Here is a 26,786-nt window from a genome sequence, read left to right on the forward strand (position 1 = left end):
AAAAGAGAAGCTATGCAAGACATTGGTACCTGAAGCAATGAAATTTACTTTGGTTACTAAAGGAGAGACTGAAGATAAAGAAGACATATTCTTATAAATTCCTCACTTGCGGAATTCCATCAATTAGGAAGTAGAGGAGAAAATGAGAGAAAAGAGCAGCATAGGCTAGGGAATGGAAATGAGATATTTATCAAAGTATAAAAGTAACAAGAACAGATTCATTTACTAATGCCAATCTTAAAAATAAAGCCAAACAAAATCAGGCCTTTAGATAAATATTAACCTAAAACACGTTTCAAGAAAATAACACCAATTCCCTTTGGAGAGGGGAACTGCACCCGAGAGCAGTTCCTTTAAGGAAGACTTTTCACAGTAAACTCTAACTTTTGGAATTTAACCATAACAGTGTATTGCTTACTCCAATAAATAAGAAAATTTTAAAAAACAAACTTTAAGTATGTTCTGGTTCCTATCAAGTTTGTCCTTGTTAGCATTCTACAATCCTTCAAGAGGCCAAAGAAAAACTGAAATTTCAGAAAAAAATAAAACCTAACTTCTGTTCTGAAAAAAGGCAGAGATTATATTAAGGGGCAGAAAATTTGCCTTTGGGGATTGGGGATCAGGAGGGGAGAGAAGCCGATTGCCTGCAACGATCAACTCAATTCCATTGCTATTTTTAGCCCATTTTTTTTAGTCTGTTGCTAAGAAACCCTATTGCCTGAAGGCAATTTACTAATAGGAACTTACACGAAGCAGGAGAAACCTGTGATCCTGAAATTCTTTCAAACTAGGCCATTCTATTTTAATCAGTCCCTTTTGGTGCCACTCGATAAAATGTCTCCTTTCAATCTTTATGTAGCACTACTGTGATGTTGTTGCACTTAAAAGCAAAACGATCATTTATTAAATTTTAATGTAAGCCTTCTGCAACCAGTATATCAGAAACGGAGAGCCATAGTTCCGATTTCCCATTAATATTTGTATTTTCTTCACGAAAATACCATGGATTTCAAACGATGCCCTGGCAAGGTGATTTTTAGATTTTAAGAGGTCTGGTGCAGAGCATGGGAAAAACTTGACAGACAAAGCTACTACAGAAACGAAAGCTATTAATTGAATTACGCGTCGGGAATGAGAAGGGAAGAGGGCTGAGGCGGCTATGCAAAACAACTGGCGGGGGCCGGCGGGTGTGCGGACCAGAGCCCGATGTGGGCTGGCGTGCCACGCAGAAACCAGCTCAAGACGCAAACACGGCAAAGAGGCTCGAAGCCGGCGGGAACCCTGAGGCTTGGCATTTCTACCAACTCAGTTTAAGAAACCCCTAACAACGTCGGTGTCATCGCCTTCGTAACTGGTGCCGACGAGGAGCCGCGGCGACCACGCTCAAGCCGTTTCGACTGCAGCCAACCTAGACCTGCCATTTCCTCCCAGTCTTCGGCCCTCGCTGTCTGCCCCATAACCTCGAATTCGGCCAAACTAAAATCTGGCTACGGTAGTGGTAAGAAGTTCAGTGATACAGCAGTCTTCTTCAGCGCCGAGCTCTTTCCTCACACGTCTTTCAAAGTCCTTCCAATCCGTTGGCTCCCCGACACGCGGGCACAAAACCGAGCTAACGGCCACCGAGGAGAAGCGCCAACGCGGCTGCAACTGGAAAACCGGGTCCGAAGTCCACCAGTAACTGGGCGGCTCGGCCTACGCCCCGCCCACCAGCCGTGCCAGCCAATAGCCTTCACAGCTCTTCTGCCACTCCCGCCCATTCCAGTGCGGCGGCGCTGGTTTTTCCTCTGCTCTCAGCTCTTGAGCGCCCCAGCACGCTGTATACGCGCCCCTCCTCCGCTTCACGAAGCGAGAGGCCCGTGTGCCTTTCTCTCCTGAAGGTAAAGGGGACAACACCAGCTACGACGGAACTCCAGAAGTGAATCTCTTGAACAGCAGCGGGGCGAAAAGAAAGGAAAAGGGTTTCGGAGGACTCCCCCTCGCGCCCACACTTTCCCTTGACCCGGAAGTGATTTCTGCTCCTCCGCCCCCGCTACGGTTGAGACTGGGGGAGAAGGACGGCCCGGTCTGGCCCGGCATGCTCTGGGCTTCCGGTGACCTCTGGCCCTTTTCTGTCGTCCGCTCTCTCTTCCTAGCGTGCTCTGTCGCTCATTGCTTTCCTTCGGTTCCTCGGTCTTCCTTCGCACGCTGCTTGGTGATTGTGGCGCCCGCGACAGGCAGGGAGGCGGTGGCGGAGGACACTCGTCATGGCCGCCTCTAAGCCTGTGGAGGCGGCGGTGATCGCAGCAGCTGCACCGAGCTCCGGGAGTGGGGTGGGCGGCGGTGGGACTGCGGGCCCGGGCACCGGGGGGCTGCCGCGATGGCAGCTGGCTCTGGCGGTCGGGGCACCCCTGCTGCTGGGCGCGGGTGCCGTGTACCTGTGGAGTCGGCAGCAACGGGGCCGGGAGGATGGAGGCCGGGGCGACGCCAGCGGCCTGAAGCGCAACAGCGAACGGAAGACCCCGGAAGGCAGGGCCAGTCCGGCCCCGGGCAGCGGACACCCCGAAGGTCCCGGTGCTCACCTGGACATGGTGAGAAGCAGCCCCAGGCCGTAGAGGTGGAAACTGGCGGGTGCAGCTTTTCCTTGGCGGATTGTGCCGGTGAGGGGGCTCCCGTGAGACGGCAGCTGCCAGGCGGCAGCACAACGCCTGGGTTAAGGGAGACTCATTTCTGGCTGCGTGGGGAGGGCACAGAGTAGCCCGATGACAGGTTACTGGCATTCTTTGATAGTTTCCTTTTGGTTTCAGAAAAAATCTTGCTCTTCTCAGTGACACAGCATTTATCCCTAGTGGTGTAGGTGGGAGGGGGGCGTTTGCAAATACGACGCTTGTATTTAGTAAGTGAAGGAAGCGAAATTCCATGAACGATTGGTACATCGTGATACGAATTGTTGTTGTTATTTCCAAAGCTTACAACCTAATCGGTAAGAACCGTTTAATAACGAGCCACTCCCCCTTTTGGAGTGTGTTTTTGCGAAGCGGGGGTGCGTGGGCAACTGCAGTGACGGTTAGTTGACAAAAGCAGAACAATAAAAAAGCCAATTAGATGGCTTTCTACATACAAAAAGGAAGACTAGACAGCTACTAAAGAGTGAAATGGTGTTCAGTGGCATTTGTTTTACAGCCTCTGAACTGTAAGCAGAACTGTCAAGCTCCCAAGCAAGGCTCATCCTCTCTCAGGACCTCCGAAGCCCCTTTGACTGCAAGCAGTCAGCGCCCGTAACCTCCCCTGCCATGCCCCAGCCCCGAGGTGTCCTTTTTACACTCCAGACTCCCTGGCGGCTCTGCATTGCCCTGTCCCCTCTTGTTGCAAAAAAGCAACAGCCACAGCAGTGCTGACCATATTTGGCTGCACACAGCCCCCGGCCCCAGCTCCAGGCCTACACACACACGCACGCACAAAATGGGAGTGACTTCTTAAACGTTTTGATGAAACATCTTAAACTCAGTTTTTCTATTTCACCTGGAAATGTACATGACCAAGCCTAATATGAATGATACAGATTCTCTGATGTTAGGCTGAACATTGGAGTATTTAGTGAACTGCTTTGTATGGTTTTGTTGAACTGAATGTTAAATCCTTTTGGTATCTGACAGCTGTGCAGAGAATTAGCCTGGCTGCATTTGACAATACTGGGATTGGTTGTGGTGGATTTTATCTGGGTCTGGAGTTGTTCAGTGGTAGTACCAGAGTAAGTCGTGGTCAGAGAAACCTTTAGTCAAATATCTCTCAGTTTTATACATATGTATGTACAGTTGGTCAAGTAACTTCTAATTGTATCCAAGTGTATACACTTAAATACTTACACAAGTCACTTCCATCTGACACTATTCAGGTTGAACATATTTTTACTAGGATGTCAAATTAGCTTTAAAGGAAGTTTTGGTGTAGGAGTGAACAAACTACTGTAGTATCTGCAGTGTGTGAGGCATTGTGCTAGGCCATGAGAGAGCCATATGATCTTTCCTATGGGAGAGTGAAGCGTTGCCTATTTTCTTAAGATGGAAAAGATCACTGGATAATAGAGAATCTATGGATTGTGAGAACTAGGATTTGTAACATTTATAGTAGGCTCTCCAGCATTGTTACTTTGGGAGAGTCATTTTATCTCCTTGACCTTAGCATCATCCCTGTAGAATAAGAGGGTTAAAATATTAGATATCTTCTGTTTCTTCCAATACTAAAAATTGATAATTCTGATTATGGTCATCCATAATAGCTACTGCTGCTATTAAAAGCAGTTATCAAGAAGATTCTTTGAATTAATTATCACGCATGTTACATCATTTTCAGATGTCTGAAATTCTCCAGTCATTTTCTATTTCACTTGTTAATTTAGTTTTAATCATGGAAGAGTAGTGGATAAAATGAAAGTACATAAAAGTTCTCAGTTCTATAATCATCAAAAATAAAGATAGTTTCTTTTTTTTTTTTTTTGAGACGGAGTTTCACTCACGTTACCCAGGCTGGAGTGCAATGGCGCGATCTCGGCTCACTGCAACCTCCGCCTCCTGGGTTCAGGCAATTCTCCTGCCTCGGCCTCCTGAGTAGCTGGGATTACAGGCACGCACCACCATGCCCAGCTAATGTTTTGTATTTTTAGTAGAGACGGGGTTTCACCATGTTGAGCAGGATGGTCTCGATCTCTTGACCTCGTGATCCACCCGCCTCGGCCTCCCAAAGTGCTGGGATTATAGGCTTGAGCCACCGTGCCCGGCCAATAAAGATAGTTTTATACCTGAAACTCAATTTTTTTTTTTTTTTTTTTCGAGATGGAGTTTCACTCTCGTTCAGGCTGGAGTATAGTGGCGAGATCTCACCTCACTTCAGTCTCTGCCTCTGGGTTCGAGCAATTTTCCTGCCTCAGTCTCCTGAGTAGCTGGGATTACAGGTGCCCACCACCATGCCCGGCCAATTCTTGCATTTTTGGTAGAGTCGGGGGTTTCACCGTGTTGACCAGGCTGGCCTCGAACCCCTGACCTTACGTGATCCAACCTCCTTAGCCTCCCAAAGTGCTAGGATTACAGGCATGAGCCACCACACCTGGCCAAAACTAGATTTTAACATTTCATTATAGTTTCAACTATCCCACCTCATCCCAGGGGTTCTGTACCTTTGGTATTTGATAAAACTTCGCCAAATCCTTTTCAGATTTTAGGTTTCCTTAATTCCTCTTTTCTGCTTTTCCACATTGTCTGGATCAACACTGATTATTTTTTAATTTCATGATATTTCATAGTTTTTGTTTTACAAATGACGTTTTATTCACCTGACTGCTGTTAAAAACTATGATTTTTTTTTTAGATGGAGTAATGCTCTGTCACCAAGCTATAGTGCAGTGGTGCAATCTTGGCTCTCTGCAACCTCCGTCTCCCAGGTTCAAGAGATTCTCTTGCCTCAGCCTCCCAAGTAGCTGAGACTGCAGGCACATGCGCCACCAGGCCCAGCTAATTTTTGTATTTTTAGTAGAGACGGGGTTTCACCATGTTGGCCAGATGGTCTCCATCTCTTGACCTCGTGATCCACCTGCCTCGGCCTCCCAGAGTGCTGGGATTACAGGCATGAGCCACCTTGCCTGGCCAAAAAATTAGAATTTAAGATTGGATTATTGTGCAACTTGAACTGCTTTGAAATGGTTTGTTTTTGACTGTAAATAAAATAGGGCAAAACACTTGTGCATACCATTGTTCATCTTGTGGAATTTGTAGGCTTACACCTGTAATCTTTGAATTACTGGATTGTTCTTTAGTAAAGCACCAGTAAGAAGATCTTTTTGATTTTGATTTTGATTTTATTCTTTTGAGACGGAGTTTTGCTCTGTTGCCTAGGCTGGAATTCAGTGGCATGATCTTGGCTCACTGTAACCTCCACCTCCCAGGTTCTAGCAATTTCCCCTGCCTTGGCCTCCCAAGTAGCTAGAACTACAGGCATGTACCACCATGCCCAGCTAATTTTTTGTATTTTTATTAGAGACAGGGTTTCACCTTGTTGGCCAGGATGATCTCGATCTCCTGACCTCATGATCTGCCCACCTCAGCCTCCCAAAGTGCTGGGATTACAGGTGTGAGCCATAGCACCTGGCCTCGATTTTTTTAAATGGAAATTTGTATCTTAACTGCTGGTAACCAGTAAATATTGAAAGACTGTTTTTGACTTCTTTTAATAGTCTGGTCCTTAGAGTTATTATTAAACCATCTAAATGTAATTGATCACTAATTGTAATTTCTTATCTGTGGTTGGAGAAATTGCTGTACGTTTGAATAGCACCTCTAAATTGGCAACCTCAGTGGGTTTTACTGATTTCTGGAAGCATTTGCTTTAACTGATGGAAAACCTGGCAGAATCCTGATGACCTATACTGTTCTTTCTCCACCTGAGCAATAGCTACAATTTTTAAGGGAATGAATAAATAGACAAATATTGTTTGTTTAGGGTTTGATATCAGCAAGTAGAATGGAAAATCTGTGTTTTTGTCTTTTGTCACGTTTACCTTAATGCAAAATGATCTAATAGAATTACAGAGCTTCTGTCTATTGGATTTGAGATTTTCCTGTATAATTAGAGTGTACATTTACCTTTTTTCTGGGCTAGCAAAAACTTGCAAAGCAAGTGCAAAGGATATTCATAGTTGTTTTAATTCAGGGGAACATTAGGGTATCACTGAAGAAAAGCATTTAGTCACAGTTGATAGTGCCTAAGACTGAGGCACTTACTTACAATATTAGATTATATTCTATTTTGAACCATTATTATAAAATCTACCATGATGTGCCATTTTGCTTCAGTAATTTTTTTAAAATTGAAGAATTAATTTTTTTAAACTTGAAGAATTAATTTTTTTTTAATTGTAAGACTTTTTTGAAGATCATATCATCCATAGTGCTTCTCAACCTGTGGGCTTTTGAGTCATCACAAGGGACCACTGCATGTATTTTCCAGGCATGATATCCTATTTGTACCAATATCCCAGACACTTCTTTTTCAAACATCCTGTGATTTTTTTTTAAATGCACTTATTTAAAAGCATTATTGACTTCATAGTAATTTTTTATTCAGTTGTTATTTAATCTGATGATAAAAAAATGCATTCATTCTTATATTCACATTTAACATGACACAGAAGTTATCCCATGTGAAATGGTTAGAAACCAATAATCTAAGCCAGCTTACTACAATAGTAGGAAGGGGAAGATGTGCCTACACATTTTAGTAAAGTGTCAAGGACTGCATAATCTGTTGTTATTGGTCATCTTATTTGAAGTGAAATCATTCTTTCCCCCAATTGATCTGTTTTGAGTCATTAAAAAAATAACAAAAACAGTCAGGGTTAACAATGGCATGCCTCTCTAAGTTTACTTAACACCTGTCAATCTTTATCTTAATCCTTGGCAATATTTCACATTGTGCTCTAAATGTTGTAACTTTTCCTGTTGCTTCTGAGGTACTAAATTTTCCTGATGAAAAAAAAAGAAAATTCTGATACCACCCTCACTGACTATTCGTCTCCTTATTACAACAGAGGTCATTTCAGAAACCTCAGAGACAAGTTTCTGAAACTGCTCTCTACCTAAGCACACCACTATGTGATTTTTATAACACCTTGGACTTTTGGCCTTTGTGGCACTTACCACGTGGTCCTAGAATTGCTCATTCCTGTTTCCTACTATTCCCTTGAAACTCTGAAGGCTGAGACTGGCTCTATCTTGTTCACCATTGTATTTTCAGAATCCAGTGTAAGTGCATAGCAGGTGTTGAATGAATGAAGTTTTATTTTTTGACTGATAATTAAGGGTTCCTTTGACATCCATGAGTTTATGTTATATGTTTGTGAGTATATATGTATAAATCTCACAGGTGGTATATTTTTTCAAATTTTCCAGCCTTTCATTTTTGTTCTACCAGTTAATGCTGGATTCCATGTAAATCTTTTTTTTTTTTTTTTTGAGTTGGAGTCTCACTCTGTCACCCGGGCTGGAATGCAGTGACGCAATCTCCGCCCCTGGGTTCAAGGGATTCTCCTGCCTCAGACTCCTAAGTAGCTGGGATTACAAGTGCTTGCCACCATGCCTGGCTAATTTTTGTATTTTTAGTAGAGACAAGGTTTCACCATGTTGGCCAGTCTGGTCTTGAACTACTGACCTGAAGCAATCCAGCTGCCTCTCCCTCCAAAAGGGCTAGGATTACAGGTGTGAGCCTCCGCGCCCAGCCCTGTGTAAATCTTAAACCTCATTTGGGCATACTTTTTGTAAATCAGTTGATTTTTGTATGACCTACAACCACAATCCTGCAGAAGCAGTCATTGTAAAAGTATGTTTTTCCTAGGTAAAGAGTTATTATAATTTACTAGGTGGTGTTGGTTGTAGGTTTTTTAAATTTCAAGACATGAGATGAGAAAAGACTTTTTCATTACCTTAGATTTTCTTTATTAGGTTTGAATCTTTGTTATCTTAGGCATTGTTATCCTAGGTTTTATTTATATGAAAGTAACAATTGGCTGGGTGCAGTGGCTCACGCCTGTAATCCCAGCACTTTGGGAGGCTGAGGCAGGCAGATCACCTGAGGTCAGGAATTCAAGACTGGCCTGGCCGACATGGTGAAACCCCATCTCCACAAAATACAAAAATTAGCTGGCCATGATGGCAGGTGCCTGTAATCCCCAGCTACTCAGAAGTTGAGTGGGGAACAATTCCTTGAACCCAAAAGGTGGGAAAAAAAAAAAGTAACAATTGGTCAGTAAGTTCTGAAACATTGTTTCTCATACAGTTAGTGTTCCAGAGTTATTTAGGTTGCAATGAGCTGAGATCATGCCATTGCACTCCAGCCTGAGCAACAGAGTGGAAAACAAAAACAAAAACAAAGTAACAATAGGTATTGAAACATTGTTTCTCATACAGTAAATGTTCCAGAATTATTTGCTACTTCTGTAAAGCTGTGATTCAAATATACTATGTGCTTTTTGAGTTTGAGAAATTTAAGGGAATAAAATCATTTTAAAAGAAATATCAAACCACCTCAGGTATATTTCAACCGGGTATAAGTGTGTCATCATGGTGACAAATTAATACCCATTTTATTTTCTCACACACAGATTAATGTGTGTAATTCTAGCTCATTTTCTTTCACAATGACTACATGTGATCATCAGGTTAATATTTTATAAATGCTGAGAATTTACAATAGTTTTTTTATTGCCAGATGTATATCATTGGTAGGTTTTTGCAATGTAGTCATGCAGTCATGTCACAGGACTTGTTTTTAGAGGCTGATGCTTTTTTGATTTTCTGAGCTTCTATGTGTGGGCTAATCCTTTTAGTGTTATTTTTCTTTCCTGGAGTACTTTCCTGTCTTCTCTTAGTCATTTTAATTCAGAGCAGATTCTCATGAGTAGCCTTCACTGACTATCTTATACAAAACCTGATTTTCTTTGTATTCTACTAGATTTACCTGCATTTGACCTTAATATTGTAGTTTTCATTTCAAAATGTAACCTGTTTTCTAGAGTAGATTTGATGTCGACGAGCTGAGGGGCATGTTCCTAGGTTCTGCCTTGTTTGACAAGTCTCAGTACTCTGAAGAGAGAAAATATATATTTATTATTTTTTTCATTTCAATAGCTTTTGGGCTACAAGTGGTTTTTGGTCACATGGATGAATTGTATAGTGGTAAAGTCTGAGACTTTAGTGCACGTATCACCCAAGTGTACATTGTACCCAATATGTAGGTTTTTTTTTTTTTAATCATTCACATGCTCTGCCACACTCCCCCCTGAGTCTCCATAGTTTATTATATCTCTCTGTATGCCTTTGTGTACCTGTAGCTGAGCTCCCACTTTTAAGTGGGAACACATGGTATTTGGTTTCCCATTCCTGAGTTACTTCACTTAGAATAATGGCCTCTAGTTCCACCTAAGTTGCTGTAAGACATTGTTTCATTTTTGTTTGTTTTAATTGCTGAGTAGTATTTCATGTGTATGTATACCACACTTTATCCACCTATTGATAAGTGGGCACTTAGATTGGTTCCTTTTTTTTTTTGAGACGGAGATTTGCTCTTGTTGCCCAGGCTGGGGTGCAATGATGTGATCTCAGCTTAACGCAGCCTCCACCTTCCAGGTTCAAGTGATTCTCCTGCCTCACCCTCCCGAGTAGCAAGTAGCTGGGATTATGGGCAGGCGTCATCACACTGGGGTAATTTTGTATTTTTAGTAGAGATGAGGTTTCTCCATGTTGCCCAGGCTGGTCTCAAACTCCTGACCTCAGGTGATCCGCCCACCTCAGGCTCCCAAAGTGCTGGGATTATAGGCGAGCCACTGCACCCAGGCAGTTCCATATCTTTGCAATGGTAAATTGTGCTGCAATAAACATACACGTGCAGTTGTCTTTTTGATGTAATGACTTCTTTTCCTTTGGGTAGATACCCAGTAGTGGAATTGCTGGATTTAATGGTAGATCTAAACCTAGTAGTGGAATTGCTGAATCTAATGGTAGATGTATTTTAGTTCTTTAAGAAATCTCCAGGCTGGGCACCGGGGCTCACACCTGTAATCCCAACACTTTGGGAGGCCTAAGTGGGTGGATCACCTGAGGTCAAGAGTTAGAGACCAGCCTGGCCAATATCGTGAAATCCCGTCTCTACTAAAAGTACAAAAATTAGCTGGGTGTGGTGGTGTGTGCCTGTAATCCTAGCTACTCAGGAGGCTGAGGCAGGAGAATGGCTTGAACCTGGGAGACAGAAGGTTGCAGTGAGCCGAGATCACGCCACTGTCCTCCAGCCTGGGCGACAGAGCGAGACACTGCCTCAAAAAAATAAAATAAAATAAATCTCCATACTGTTAGAAAAGATACAGTGGTTCTCAGTGTTTTCTTAGGTGTGTTACCCAAAGTATTTACTTTTGATCTTGTGTCTCACTTGAATAATTTTGGATTTATGTGTATGTGTATATGTAGTTGCTACTTTTTACTAATAATTTTCTGCTTGTCAGCTAAAAAATTTACCAACTACCTAATATACAGTCATGCATCACTTAACAGTAGAGATGTGTTCCAAGAAATGTATCATTAGTTGATGCAATAGTTGATTTCATCGAGTATACTGACACAAACCTAGATGGTACAGCCTACTACACACCTAAGCTATACGGCATAACCTATCGATCCTAGGCTACAAACCTGTACTGCATTTTATTGTGGTGAGTACTGTGGGCAGTTGTAACACAGTGGTAAATATTTGTGTATCTACGTATAGAAAAGGTACAGTGAAAATACAGTATAAAAGATAAAAAATGGTACACTTGTATACCATGGGCACTTAACCATGGAGCTTGTCAGACTGGAAGCTGCTCTGGGTCAGTGGGTGAAGGAGTGTGAAGGCCTAAGACATTACTGAATGCTACTATAGTATACTGTTTAAACACTGTACCCTTAGGCTACGCTAAGTTTTTAAAATATTTGTCTTCAACAATAAATTAACGTTAGCTTACTGTAACTTTTTTACTTTCTGAAATTTATATATTTTTTTACTTTTTTGTGATAACACTTAGCTTAGCGTATAGCTACTTGGAAGGCTATGGCAGCAGAATTGCTTAAGTTCAGGAATTTGATGCCAGCCTGGACGAATAAGGAGACTGTCTTTTTAAAAAGAAACCACGCTTAGCTTGAAACACAAGCACATTGTACAGCTTCACAAAATTTTTTTTTACTTTTTATCCCTATTCTGTAACCTTTTTCTTATTTAAAAAATTTTTTTTAAATTTTTAAGCTTTTTTGTTAAAAACTAAGACACAAACACATTAGCCTAGGCTAGATGTGTCAGAATCATCAGTATCCCTGTCCCCCTCCACATCTTGTCCCACTGGAAGATTTTCAAGGGAATTAACACGAATAGAGCTGTCATTTTTTATGATAAGAAACCTTCTTCTGGAATAGCTCTCGGAGGACCTGCCTTGAGGCTATATTATAGTTAACTTTAAAAAGGAATATACGAACATAACAATAGAAGTATAGCATACATATAGTAAATACATAAACCAGTAACGTTGTTTATTATCATTCTCAATTTTTTTTTTTTTTCCCTGAGATGGCGTCTCCTGTTGCCCAGGCTGGAGTGACACCATCTTGGCTCACTAGAACCTCCAACTCCCGGGTTCAAGTGATTCTCCTGCCTCTGCCTCCCGATAGCTGGGATTACAGGCACTCGCCGCCACACCTGCCTAATTTTTTTCTATTTGTAGTAGAGATGGGGCTTCACCTTGTTGATCAGGCTGGTTTCAAACTCCTGACCTCAAATAATCCACCCACCTCAGCCTCCCAAAGTGCTGGGATTACAGGCATGAGCCACCGCACCTGGCCTCAGTATATGCTATTCTTGTATACAAGTGTGGTAGGTTTATTTACACCGCCAGCACCACAAACACATGAGTAATGCGTTACAATGGCTGTGACATCACTAGACAATAGGAATATTTCAGCTCCATTATAATCTTACGGGACCACCATTGTATATTGAGTATGTCATTGACTAAAACATTGTTTTGTGGCATATAACTACATTTTCATAATGGAATTTTAGTGTTTTGATCAGTAATAGTTCTTTTGCAAGACTGACAGTTGTTTGTGTCCTACAGTGGCCTCTAGTGTGGCCTTCAGGATAAAGACTACACTGTTGGTTATTGTATGGTAGAATCATATCAAGTAAAATAAATTCAATTATACTTGCTTGGCAAAAAGAAAAAAATTATGCTGATGATTCTGTTTGTCTTTAACTTTAATGACCTTATGCCTTGGAGCTAGTAGTACATGAGACAATGATACTTGAGTGTGTTTCCTTTGCTTCTCTCTGTCCTTTTTTTTTTTGGATGGAGTCTCACACTGTCTGCCAGGCTGGAGTGCAGTGGCGTGATCTCTGTTCACTGCACCCTGTGCCTCCCGGGTTCAAGGGATTCTCCTTCTCGGCTTCCCGAGTAGCTGGGACCACAGGTGCCTTCTACCACTCCCAGCTAATTTTTCTATTTTTGTAGAGATGCAGTTTCACCAGTTTGGCCAGGCTGGTCTCAAACTCCTGACCTCAGGTAATCCACCTGCTTCGGCCAAACTGCTGGGATTGCAGGCATGAGCCACCGTCTAGCCAATTGAGTTTATTTTAAACCTTTATTAAATACATGAAGATTCGTGATTATTGTGTCTTTTTGGCAGATTCTACCTTTTATCAGTGAAACTATCCAGACATCATCTGATACTTTTGAATGGTATTTTGTCTGATATTGCCTTTTAAAAATTTTTTTAATACCTTCCACAACTTTTATATTCCTTTTTTTAAAAAATTGTTTGGCCTTATCATGTCATTTTATTTTACATCATGCCTTATAGCCAGCATGTAGTTATTTTTGGTTTTAAACAATTTGAAACTCTTTCAATGCAGGGATCTAAATTAACCACAGTTATTGTTACTGTTGACATGTTTAGTGATTACTGCCATATTTACTCTACTTTTTTTTAATTTTACCTTCCTTTCTGCTTTTTGATGTGTTGGTCATTTCCCAATTGAGGGGTTATTTTTAGTGGTAAGGAAGCTGTATGTTTCTATTTCTGTTCTTGTGTTCAACCTCAAATACTGGTTTGGCTAGGTATAAGACTTTAGTTACAAATAGTCTTGCTTTAGAACTTTGAAATTGTTAATTGGTTTTTAGTACCAAATGTTGGTGACAGTCTGGCACTGGATTGTTTTTCTTCCGAAATAGTTTACGATTTTTGTTGTGAAATTTCACCATAATGTATCAAAAAAATGCATGTCTGTTTTCATCAACTCCAAGAATTTCTCTGATTCCTTAGTTTTTTTTTTTTTTTTTTTTCTATTCCTTTCCTTTTAGAACTCCAGATAGGCAAATGATGGAACTTCTGGATTTATAATTCATGGCATTTAATTTCTCCAAACTTCCCGTCTCCCTATCCTCTGTTTCCACAGCAGTCTGTCAGGTTTCCTCCATTCTCTACTTATTAATTCATTCCTCAGCTATGCCTATTTTAATATACGCCAATCTGTTGAATTAATTGTAATAATCTTTTTTCATTTTCAAGATTTCTAATTGGTGCTCTTTAAAAGCAACCGTTTTTTAATGACGGCAAGATAGCCTCTGATTTTTTTTTTAACTAAAATTTTTTGTTTGCTTGGTTTTTCCTGCTTTCTCAGATACTACTTTTCTGTTTGAGTTAGGGGGCCTCTTTTTTTATATGTTGGCTTTCCTTTATTGTTAGTAATTCTGTTTTGTGTGCTCTCTTGAAAGACAGAGGCGGCCGGGCGTGGTGGCTCAAGCCTGTAATCCCAGCACTTTGGGAGGCCGAGGCGGGTGGATCACGAGGTCAAGAGAGCGAGACCATCCTGGTCAACATGGTGAAACCCCGTCTCTACTAAAAATACAAAAATTAGCTGGGCATGGTGGTGCACGCCTGTAGTCCCAGCTACTCGGGAGGCTGAGGCAGGAGAATTGCTTGAACCCAGGAGACGGAGGTTGCAGTGAGCCGAGATCGCGCCATTGCACTCCAGCCTGGGTAACATGAGTGAAACTCCGTCTCAAAAACGAAAAAAAAAAAAAAAAGAAAGACAGAGGCAAGGTATGCCCTGTCATTGTCACTTGTGTCTTTTAAGAGTCTGGTCTCAGCCAGGCGCAGTGACTCACACCTGTAATCCCTGTGCTTTGGGAGGCCAGTGAGGGTGGATCATGAGGTCAAGAGATCGAGAGATCAAGACCATTCTGGCCAACATGGTGAAACCCCATCTCTACTAAAAATACAAAAACTAGCTGGGTGTGATGGCACGTGCCGGTAGTCCAAGCTGCCCAGGAGGCTGAGGCTGGATAATCCATTGAATCCGGGACGTGGAGGTTGCAGTGAGCCGAGATCATGTCACTGCACTCCAGCCTGGCGACAGAGTGAGACTCCGTCTCAAAAAAACAGTCTGGTCAGTGTCTCTGTATGTTGTCCAGGCTAGTCTCAAACTCCTGAGCTCAAGCGATTCTCCTGCCTCAGCATCCCAAGTATCTGAGACTACAGGTGTGTGCCATGGTACCTGGCCACTTGTCTCTCAAGCATAGAAGATCCCCACTCCTGAATGACACAGCCCTACTCTGATGTGATTTCTGCTTCCTCTGGTAGAGTGGGAGGATTGTTGAGGTTGTCTCAAATGCAAGTTTTCTAGTAATCACCCTGATGATTGCCCCCCAGAGCCCACAACTACATAAGGGATTCCTAGCTTTGCTTTATTGTGGGTGTTTTGTGGGTGTTTCTCTGTCAGCCCTGTAACAGTCTCTGTTATTCCTGGCACATTTTCATAGTCCTGAAACATATGTATTCTTGAAATTTAACTTATGTTTCAAAGCTGTTGGGAGATAATTAAGTCTGCTGACAAATGGAAGATTTTAAGTTCATCTATTAATTTATATGTGCTTGTCTTGGTTCCTTTCATCCTCCTACATCAGTTTTAAAATATGCATTCTTGTTGACACTAGCTAGCTTAAAGTAGCTATGTAATATTCTGAACTTAGGTAGAGCTCCCTAGAAATCCTTTGCACAATAAATCTTTTAAAAACCTTAAAGTGCTACAGCCTTTTTGGAAAAGTCTGAGTGTTTTTTGAAATTAAAAATATATAATCCTCCAGCCTGGGCAACATGGCAAAACCCCATCTCTACTGAAAATAAAAAAATTAGCCGGGTGTGGTGGTAACCCTAGCTACTTGGGAGGCTGAGGCAGGAGAATCACTTGAACCCAGGAGGTGGAGGTAGCAGCGAGCCAAGATTGTGCCACTGTACTCCAACTTGGGCGACAGAGAGAGAGACCCTGTCTCAATTACACACACACACACACACACACACACACACACACACACACACACCACCCCCCCCTTTTATCCGGAGTAGCCTGGGCAATACAGCAAGACCCCTTGTGCTTTTTTTTTTTTTTTTTTTTTTTTTTTTTTTTTGGTAAGACCAGAGTCTCACTCTCTCACCTAGCCTGGAGTACAGTAGCATGATCTCAGCTCACCTCAGCCTCTGCTCCCTGGGTTAAGCAATTCTCATGCCTCAGCCACCCAAGTAGCTGGGACTGCAGGTGTGTGCCACCATACCCAGCTATTTTTTGTATTTTTAGTAGTGATGGGGTTCTACCATGTTGGCCAGCCTAGTCTCAAACTCCTGGCCTCAAGTGATCTGCCCACCTCAGCCTCCCAAAGTGCTGGAATTATAGGCATGAGCCACCATGCCTGGATTTTTGACTCAACAATCCTACTAGTAGGAATCTATTTCATAAAGATATTTGTATGAAGCAACTTACATTGTAAACAGCCATTCTGTCTTGCTGTTATCAGTTTATTGTTTAATCATTGTGGTCTGAGTCTGTGAATGTTGATTAGTGTTTGATAATTGTTTTCTCTCATTTCAGAACTCTCTTGATAGAGCCCAAGCAGCCAAGAACAAAGGCAATAAGTATTTTAAAGCTGGAAAATATGAACAAGCTATTCAGTGCTATACTGAGGCTATTAGCTTGTGCCCTACAGAGAAGAATGTCGACCTTTCTACATTTTATCAAAACAGAGCTGCTGCCTTTGAACAGTTGGTGTGTACCTTAGATTGTTTCTTCTGTTGCTTTGGTTTCTTTTTATTTAAAGTTTCAGTTAATGCAACTCAAATAAACCTAATATAGTTTTTGGAAGTTGTTTCAAAATTATGGGATACTGTTTTTATTTCCATTAATTGCAAAAGTTTTTTAAGAATAAATTCTGTAGTTTTGCTGACTACAGATATATGCCAAAGTTAAGTATATTTCAGATTTTATAAAATTAGATAGTATAGAAAATTAAAGTTTCTGGTGACCCTAGTCTCCTCAACAGTTAGAGGCTATTTCTTTAACTTTTTGATATTTATATGAGTTTTGTAATATATTGCAGATATTAACTCTTTGTATTAGGAACACTTTTTTTATTTTAGGACTTTTAATACTTAGCTTACAGCATTTAAACTGATTTCTATTGAACAGTACTTCCTTTAGTGTGACTTTTTAAAAATACTTTCAATTACAGCAAAAATGGAAAGAGGTGGCACAAGATTGTACAAAGGCTGTTGAACTTAATCCCAAATATGTGAAAGCCCTCTTTAGACGTGCAAAAGCCCATGAGAAGCTAGACAATAAGAAGGAATGTTTAGAAGGTGAGGGTAATTTTGTGTTTACCTATGAAAATTGCTTAAGATTTTGTAGAAATGTATATGAAACTGCCTTGTGAGTACAGGAATCAGTTGTTTTTAAAAGGTGGACTCTTTTGCAATTAAGACTTTGTCTTCTAGTTTAAATTAAGATTGCTGATATATAAGTATTATCTTGTTCTCAACTGTGGAATTAAATGAGTATTAAGATTTGGAGTTTATATACTATACATTTTAAACAGCAGCTAATGAGTGTTAGTATAATTCTCTGAATAAGGAATTCAGAAAAGACGTTTTAGCAAGTGATAGTGTTTCTAAGATTCTACATATTTCACTTAATATGTATAAATATGTGAAATAGCTTTGAGATGAATCATTAAAAAAACAATGTTTTTTGCCCTTGGTGTTTTCAAACATTATTTAATACCCAATTGGAAATTATTGTTTTATACCTAATTTACACCTAATTGGAAATGATGTAATTGGTACAAAGCATCAAAATGATTTTGACATTCTCAGTAAATGCCATAAGTATTCTGTGGCCTCTGAATGCCCATTTATCTGCTTCCAAAGCTGCAATTAGAGTATACCTCCGGCCTTTAAAATACATTTTTCTAGATGATATGAAGCAAAACCAAAGTATAATTTTCTACAGTCTAAAAGTTCTTCCCACTTCATATTTAAGTCTGCTTTAAAAGCATCAGTAAGATTTAGCTATTATTATTCTTATTTTTAAAAATAACATTATTTTTTAAAAGGAAAAGTTCCCTTTCTAAAAAACAAAAAAGTGTAGATTACCAAATGTGAGGGTATTTTAGAAGGGATGGTCATTGTTTGAGTGCTTTGAATGAAAAGTTGAGAGGTTAAGGAACTGTTTATCTTTTTAATTTCAAACCATTGCATGCATCTTGAGTTGTGACATAACCAGATAAAAATGGTATTGAGGCAGATTTATTCGAGAGCTCTGTGGCAAGATGGCTTTGAAGACAAGGAATAACTCTGAGGCCTGTAAAAACACCAGGCATGAGAGAGCCACACTATGTTGATATGCCTTAGAGTTGTTAGCCAGAAGAGAATTCCTGGATTCCTTGTTTTCTTTGCTATATATAGAATGTTAGAGTGGTGAGGAACATCAGAAATCATGCAGCATAGCCCCTTTCATTTCACAGGTAAGAAAAGCAAACCCCAGAGAAGAGGAGTGACTTTCTGAGCTTTCAGTTTGGTCATAGAGAATATAAAAGTAGGTATTAAGAATCAATTAATTGGAAATGAAACCGTCCCATTAGGCCAGGAATTTAGTTTGGCTTTCTGTAGTTACATTGTACCCATTTGATGCTGCTGACCGTCTTTGCAATAATTTTATATTTACTTGTGTGCTTTTCATCATTCTAGATGTCACTGCTGTGTGTATATTAGAAGGGTTCCAAAATCAACAAAGCATGCTGTTAGCCGATAAAGTTCTTAAACTCCTTGGAAAAGAGAAAGCCAAAGAAAAATATAAGGTAAACTGATCGGAGTTGGGGAATAGAGGGAGCACTCTGTACTCTGTAGGGTATTTTCTAGTTTATGCTGCTTAAGCTTAGGCATAGTGGTAATGGCAACAACTGAAATTAGAACTGGTTTATATTTCTTCTTCCTATTATCTTGGGTTTTTATGACTTGTCCTTTTTCATTTTCTTTTTTTTTTTTTGAGACGGAGTCTTGCTCTGTTGCCCAGGATGCAGTACAATGTGTGGTCTTGGCTCACTGCAACCTTTGCCTCCTGGGTTCAATCAATTTTCCTGCCTCAGCCTTCTAAGTAGCTGGGATTACAGCACCTGCCACCACACCCGGCTGATTTTTTGTATTTTTAGTTGAGATGGGGTTTCACCGTGTTGCTCAGACTGGTCTCAAACTCCTACTCCTGACCTCGTGATCTGCCTGCCTCAGCCTCCCAAAGTGCTGGGATTACAGGTGTGAGCCACTGCACTCGGCCTGGCTTGTCCTTTTTCAGTAAGAATATATGCTCTGTCCAGTACTGTACTTGGAGAATATTGGAATTCATCTGTATTAGGGGTTGCCACACTATAGCCCATAGGGCAATTCTAGTCTGCTGCCTGTTTTTACAAATAATGCTCACATGTTGTTGTTTTCAGCTGCCTTTGAGATGCAACAGCAGAGTTGAGTGGTTGTGACAGACCGTATAGACTGCAAAGCCTAAAATAATTGCTATCTGGCCTTTTACAGAAAAATATTTGCCACCTTCTATATTATTAAAGTTTTTGAAGGTATACTGTGTAAGAGAGCATTAGTTTTAGGCTATTATTAACAGGTAGTTTAATTCAACAAACCTTTAATAAAGCTATATGTTTGGCATTTTGGAGGGATGGGTTCAAAGACGTGGCCCTTGCCCTTATGGAATTAAAATGTAGTAAGAAAGACTAACTGTTACTATGTATAAAAAGCATGCTGTAATTAAGTGCCCAAGGGGAGATATAAGTAAAGAGAGTACCATAGGTATCACTAAACATCACTGGAGAGTCACTGCTAAATCTCACTAATAACAACGTAATTGTTCCTTTTTCCTTTAATAATAACTTGTTTTTTTTTCTTGAATTGATTTTAGTAATCTGTGTGTATTTTTAATTTTACATCTCTGAATGCTAGCTGAGTGAAATCGTTAAAACGGGTTTCTTCACTGCAGGACTTTAATAATCTATTAAGGCGTGTCGTGAATCTCTAAGAGGGATATAACTGCAGTGGTTCCCAGCCTCTCTCTCTCTCTTTTTTTTTTTTCTGTCACCCAGGTTGGAGTGCAGTGGTACAAGCTTGCTTACTGCAACTTCTGCCTTCTAGGTTCAAGCAATTCTTGTGCCTCAGCCTCCCAAGTAGCTGGGACTACAAGCATGCACCACTACACCTGGCTAGTACTTTGTACTTTAGTAGAGATGGAGTTTCATTTTTACTCAGGCTGGTCTCGAACTCCTAAGTTCAGTCCACCTGCCTCAGCCTCCCAAAGTGCTAGAATTACAGGCATGAGCCACTATGCCCGGCCCCAGTCTCTTTAAACTATGAATTTTTTTTCTCTTGAGCATCTCATAAGACTGGTGTTTCTCAAAATCACTTTGTAAAACACCATGGTAGAGTCCATAAATTGAGCCTCGAAGGGACCTGGTTTCCTTGTACATAGTGTGGAGTAATTAGACTAGTTGGATTGCAAGATGGTAAGAAAATATAAAATACTGTATATTTGCATAGGTTACAGATTAGTTTCCACATTTTTAAATGTTTGTGTGTCACTTTGTGAATCACAAAATACCTTTCATATTGTTTTGATTATTTTTGTAACAACCCTATAAGATAAATAAGGCAAGTATTTCAATTTCCATTTTAGAGATGAGAACACTGATACTAGAAGTTTAATGACATGCAAAATATCACATGGCTAATAAGTGGCAGAACTAGAATCTGTATCCTGTTCCTTTGATACTTAAGTCCATTACTTTTAACAGTTTATTTTCATTTTAAATTTATAACCCTGTATGGAAGGTAGGGAGGTGATAGCTTCATTTCTAAGCTGAACTAGGAAACTAAAAAACATTAATGATTTATGTAGCTTCAGGTAAGTGCTATTTAAATTTCTATTTAAGCTTTTCCCCTGAAATGGTAAATGATTGCCACTGTGTATTTCTTCTGAGACCGTATTTAGTAAAATAGTAAAGTTACGCATATTTATCACTTGATTAGGTGACCATTTGACTTAAAATATTTATTATATTATCCTAAATTAAAACAAAATGAATCTCTCCCCAGAGAGTGCCCACAGATCGATATGGGTTTTTTTTAGGTTTCGTTTTTAGTTCTCTTTCTATCCCACTTTCATCTATCCTAGATTAGATAATTTACTTACAAAGCCAATTCCTTTTTTTCTTCCTTCAAATATGAAGACATTACAAAAATAACATTATTGTTATTTCTTATACATAAAATTAAAAATCCCATGTTTCCATTAAATTCTTTGGGCTGACTTTTTTAGATAAATGATTCAAAATACATTATGAGAGCCTTTTGGGTGTGTTATTCCCACTTTATTTAAAACTTTATCATGATAATTGTATTTCGGGAGGAATAGAATACTCCCATAATTGTGAATTGGGTTGCTATGCCACAAGTAAGTAATCAAAACAGGAAATGTGATTTCAATATGGTTTTCAGTGGCACTTACCTGTAATGAAGATCTTTAGGTGAAAGCCCATGGTAAATGGACTTAATATTTTCAGCACGTGTATAAGATGTGGTGTTACATCTTTGTAGAGGAAAAAGGCTCTCATTTAAAACTGGCTTTGAACAGCTGGGACTGGCAGCTTTGCCTTTTCCACTGTCTTCTGTTCTGTGGCTTGGAGCTTAATCTTTAGTTATTTAAAAATAAGAATCCAATTTTTATAACAGTTATTCTTAGTGTTCTGGAATATACCTGCTTCTTTCGTTAGTGTTTCCCATTCTCATGTCTTTAAACATGACTAAATTTCAGAATCGTGAACCTCTGATGCCATCTCCACAGTTTATCAAATCTTACTTCAGTTCTTTCACGGATGATATCATTTCCCAGCCCATGCTTAAAGGAGAGAAGTCTGATGAAGATAAAGACAAGGAAGGGGAGGCTTTAGAAGTGAAAGAAAAGTAAGTATGTCATGTATAGCGTCTGCTTAGTGGTGTTTTGCTGCTTTGAACTTTCCCTAGGGCCCAGATGGGTTCTGAGCCGTCTCACAACAGCAGCTATGTATCTGCAAATAGATATAGATAGATAGAAATATAATTAAAAATTATATAATGTTGTTGTTATTATTATTATTAAAGACACTTTTCTTTCTAGCAGCATGTGTCTGTTACTTCTGGTGACTCAAGGTTTTACTGCCAGGAGTCTACTCTGCTTTTCCTAAAGGTCCTACATGGTCTTAAGAAGACTCCCATTGAATCCAGTGGCTGACTGTGTTTGAATAGAGGCACTAACTTGAAAATAACTGTGTAGCTCAACATGCAGATGTTCTAGTGCAGGTTTAAATTTTTTTTTTTTTTTATAAAGACAGGGTTTCACCATGTTGGTCAGGCTGGTCTTGAACTCCCGACCTCAGGTGATCCACCCGCCTTGGCCTCCAAAGTGCTTGGATTACAGGCGTGAGCCACCACGCCCGGCCTAGGTTTAAGTTTTTAATTTATAAACTGAGATACTTTTAGCGGTGCCCAAAGAGTGAATTTTTTCAAGGTTTTTTCTGTTTGTCTAGGAAGATGCCCATTTGGCGGGCTTCTTGTTTGAGCCTGTGGAGAGCTGAAACCAAAGTATAGGATACTATGTTTATAGCTGGAGACCTAGTGATACAATGTCATATAAACCGTCCAGCCTGCTTTGTCCCATTCATATTTTATAATACTTACATTTTTCTGTTAAGGGTAGCTCTCTGAGAGAAGGTACAATATTATCAACAATATATTTTTTAACGAGCTAGGAAGAAAAGGAAATACTGTTGTTGTAGCCATGCATAACTGGATTTTGCATCTGCAGCATATTGGAGGGTTTGAAGAAGCAAATTGCTTTTGATTTTTATCTTCCAGTTTTTCTACCATTGCTGGTGACCTTTTAAGAGATGATACTATGTATAATTCTACTGTAATCTACAAATTTGAGTTCACTGATACGCAATCTTTGAAAAGATTGTAGTTGGGAAATAAATGTTTAAGATATGTCATATAGCTCTTGTGACAGTTAGGCAAATAATTTCTTCTTCTGATTAGGAAATAGTCCTTGTCCCAGAAAAACTGTAATGAATTTAATACCATTAGTCTAAAAGCTTTATTGAGAGATGGCAGAACGTAGCTAGCTATCATCAGCACACTAACTGAAATTGGACCCAAGTTTTAAATTCCATTTTACTCTGAGTCTCAGCTTTATCATCCTTTAAATGGAGCTAGTAATATTTTCTTTTTCTCTTTCTTTTCTTATACTGAGTCTCACTCTTTTGCCCAGGCTGGATTGCAGTGGCACCATCTTGGCTCACTGCAACCTCCACCTCCTGGGTTCAAGTGATTCTCCCACCTAAGCTTCCTGATTAGCTGGGATTACAGGCACGTGCCACAACACCAGCTAATTTTTGTATTTTTAGTAGAGATGTTGTTTCACCATGTTAGTCAGGCTGGTCTCAAATTCCCAACTTCAGGTGATCCGCCCACCTTGGCTTTCCAAAGTGTTGGGATTATAGGCATGAGCCACCACACCTGGGCTATTTGTGCTTTCTTAGCTGGTGACCTGAGAAACAAAACTAGCATGTAGACCACATTTGAATGTAATTATAGGAGAGGTTAGCATAGAGCTTATAAGATTTTTGACTAACCTAACTTTTTTTTTTTTTTTTTTTTTTTTTAAAGAGACAGGGTCATGCCAGGCATGGTGGCTCACACCTGTAATCCCAGCATTTTGAGAGGCCGAAGTGTGCCGATTGCTTGAGCCCAGGATTTTGAGACTAGCCTGGGCAACATGGAGAAACCCTGTCTCTACAGAAGAATAACAAAAATTAGCTTGGCATGGTGGCATGCACCTATAGTCTTAGAAACTGGAAAGGCTGAGGTAGGAGGATTGCTTGATCCCCAGAGGCAAAGGTTGAAGTGAGCTGATATTGTGCCACTGCACGCTAGCCTGGACAACAGAATGAGACTCTGTCTCAAAAAACAAAAAGGAGAAAGAGGGGCTTACTCAGGCTGGAGTACAGTGGTGCAATCATGGCTCACTGCAGCCTCCAACTCCTGAATCAAGCAATCCTCTTGCCTCAACTTCTTGAGTAGCTGGGACTCCAGGTGCACACCACCATGCCTGAATAATTTTTTTGTTTGTTTTTAATTATGGAGATGGGGTCTTGCCATGTTGCCCAGACTGGTCTTGAACTCCTGGACTCAGGTGATCCTCCCACATCAGCCTTCCAGACTGCTGGGATTACAGGCATGAGCCACCGTGTCTGGTTCCATAACCTTTAAGTCATTTGCCAGTTTTCTCTATACAGATATAACAACTGAAATAAGAAAATGTACTTTAATTTACAATGTTCTTATGTTTGGAATATACCTCTTGTACCTCATAACATCTAGTACAAATTTCAGTTAAAAAAAAATTACTTCTACAAGCATCTCCATAAAAGTCATCATCTTGCCGGGCGTGGTGGCTCAAGCCTGTAATCCCAGCACTTTGGGAGGCCGAGGCGGGTGGATCACGAGGTCAAGAGATCGAGACCATCCTGGTCAACATGGTGAAACCCCGTCTCTACTAAAAATACAAAAACATTAGCTGGGCATGGTGGTGCGTGCCTGTAATCCCAGCTACTCAGGAGGCTGGGGCAGGAGAATTGCCTGAACCTGGGAGGCGGAGGTTGCGGTGAGCCGAGAACGTGCCATTGCACTCCAGACTGGGTAATAAGAGCGAAACTCCGTCTCAAAAAAAAAAAAAAAAAAAAAAAGTCATCATCTTAGAACAATAAGAAGAGATACTGTGCTCACTGCTTTCCAAAACATAGAGAAGGGTGTTTTAATTTAAAAGTCTCATTTGATGGAAGAGTCATCCTTTAAATTTGCTTCTTTAATAAGTTCAGTTATGAATTCTAAGTCTGCTCACACCTCTTGCCTTAGCTTCTGTGACTCTAAACTCACTTTTTCCTATTTCTCTGTTCCTTCTGTTAGCCATTAAACAACTGTTGAGTATCATTGATGTGCCTCAGATACGAACGTGAATAAGACAGGATCCTTACCCATATAGTAGATCAGTCTCTCTTTCATTAGCTCATCTTTTCACTATCTAAATGTCTAAGCTGAGGTATTACCCCAGGACTCTGCTGTTTCCTTTTTAAAACTCTTTGTCCAAGGTGTCAAGAAAATCCCCATCTACATAAAAAATCCTAGTCTGTTTAACTGCACCCCTCCCCAACTCTGTCCCACCCTGGCTGATTATCTTGTTACGGGGAAATAGACAATTGCATAATTAACTCCAGTGTGCTAAATGTGGCATATTTTAGCATTTAATTTTTCCTTAGTAAATAATTGCCTATGTTTGCTTTTATTTTCAGTTCTGGATATTTAAAGGCCAAACAGTATATGGAAGAAGAGAACTATGATAAAATCATAAGTGAATGCTCAAAAGAAATAGATTCTGAAGGCAAATACATGGCAGAAGCATTACTACTACGAGCCACCTTCTACCTGCTTATTGGCAACGCCAACGCGGCCAAACCAGATTTAGACAAAGTCATCAGTTTGAAAGAAGCTAATGTGAAGGTACATTTTAAAATGTGTGTAAAGCAATTATTAAATAGAAGGTGATGCTTTTCATTATGTTTTGCCAGATTTTTTAATGCATTCTTTTTTGAGACGGAGTCTCGCTCTCGCTCTGTTACCCAGGCTGGAGTGCAATAGTGTGATCTCTGCCCGCTGCAACCTCTGCCTCCCAGTTCAAGCGATTCTCCTGCTTCCGCCTCCTGAGTAGCTGGGACTACAGGTGCATGCTGCCACACCTGGCTAGTTTTTTGTATTTTTTATAAAGATGGGGTTTCACCATGTGGCCCAGGCTGGTCATGAACTCCTGAGCTTAGGCAATCTACCCGCCTCGGCCTCCCAAAGTGCTGGGATCACAGGCATGAGCCACCGCACCTGCCTCAATTGGCATTTTTCAAAGGGCTATTTTTGTTTTCAAAAAAACTACTCTTAATAATAATGTAGTTGGTGCATTGAATCTGAAAACATAAATATCAATGATATTTATCTTTATTTTGGAAGGGAAATTTTTTTTTCCTGTAGTAGTTTCATCTTCTCCCTGTAGCTGCTGTGTACCATATTGGACTATATTTGGGCAGTGGTATAGGTGATAGAGCAGTTCTGTAGATAATACTGTTAAGTAATGTGTAATATGTAGCACCAGGTTATAAAACATTTAATAAAAATAAACATATTTAGTAATATATTCAGAAAGATTTTATGTTACATGAAAAAAAAGGTTTCAAAAATAGAATGTATAAATATACCAAAAGTTTTGCAGTTGTACAGTTGGAACAGCTTTTCATTTTCTAAGTATTCTTAATGTGCTATGTATTATGCATTTCATAATTAAGATTCAGGGGCATCTGTTGAATTGTTACGTTCTATTCAATGTAACAAAACAGAATTTAGCCACCAATTAACTGTATTACTTTGCTACTGTATTACCAATTAACTGTATTAGTTTGTTAGCATCTGTGTGACCTGTTTCCTCATTGAATTAAATGAACTCTGTAGGTTCTCTCATCTCCTTTATTTTGTAGCTTCTCTCATCTCCTATATTTGGGGGGATATAAAAGTTGTTTTTGGCCAAGCACAGTGGATTACAAGGTCAAGAGATCATGACCATCTAGGCAACATGGTGAAACCTGTCTCTACTGAAAATACAAAAATTAGCTGGGCTTGGTGGCATGCAGCTGTAGTCCCAGCTACTCGGGAGGCTGGGGCAAGAGAATCGCTTGAATCTGGGAGGCGGAGGTTGCAGTGAGCTGAGATTGCGCCACTGCACTCCAGCCTGGG

The 26,786-nt window shown here is 40.2% G+C and overlaps 1 protein-coding gene across 1 annotated transcript in view; it reads left to right on the plus strand.

The window, feature by feature from the left end:
• The first annotated feature begins 1,166 nt into the window (after positions 1 to 1,166).
• Positions 1,167 to 26,786, plus strand: part of TOMM70 (translocase of outer mitochondrial membrane 70) — a 39,992-nt gene continuing 14,372 nt past the window's right edge. Inside the window, exons 1-6 of the mRNA XM_032299336.1 lie at positions 1,167 to 2,567; positions 16,465 to 16,638; positions 17,102 to 17,228; positions 18,615 to 18,724; positions 21,733 to 21,881; positions 25,304 to 25,511. Of these exons, the coding sequence (XP_032155227.1) occupies positions 2,244 to 2,567; positions 16,465 to 16,638; positions 17,102 to 17,228; positions 18,615 to 18,724; positions 21,733 to 21,881; positions 25,304 to 25,511 (1,092 nt within the window). The 5' untranslated portion in view covers positions 1,167 to 2,243. The remainder of the gene's footprint in view (positions 2,568 to 16,464; positions 16,639 to 17,101; positions 17,229 to 18,614; positions 18,725 to 21,732; positions 21,882 to 25,303; positions 25,512 to 26,786) is intronic.

Source organism: Sapajus apella, unplaced genomic scaffold (genome assembly GCF_009761245.1).
Source record: "Sapajus apella isolate SASKATOON/1434 unplaced genomic scaffold, GSC_monkey_1.0 scaffold40, whole genome shotgun sequence".
Classification (NCBI taxonomy): domain Eukaryota; kingdom Metazoa; phylum Chordata; class Mammalia; order Primates; family Cebidae; genus Sapajus; species Sapajus apella.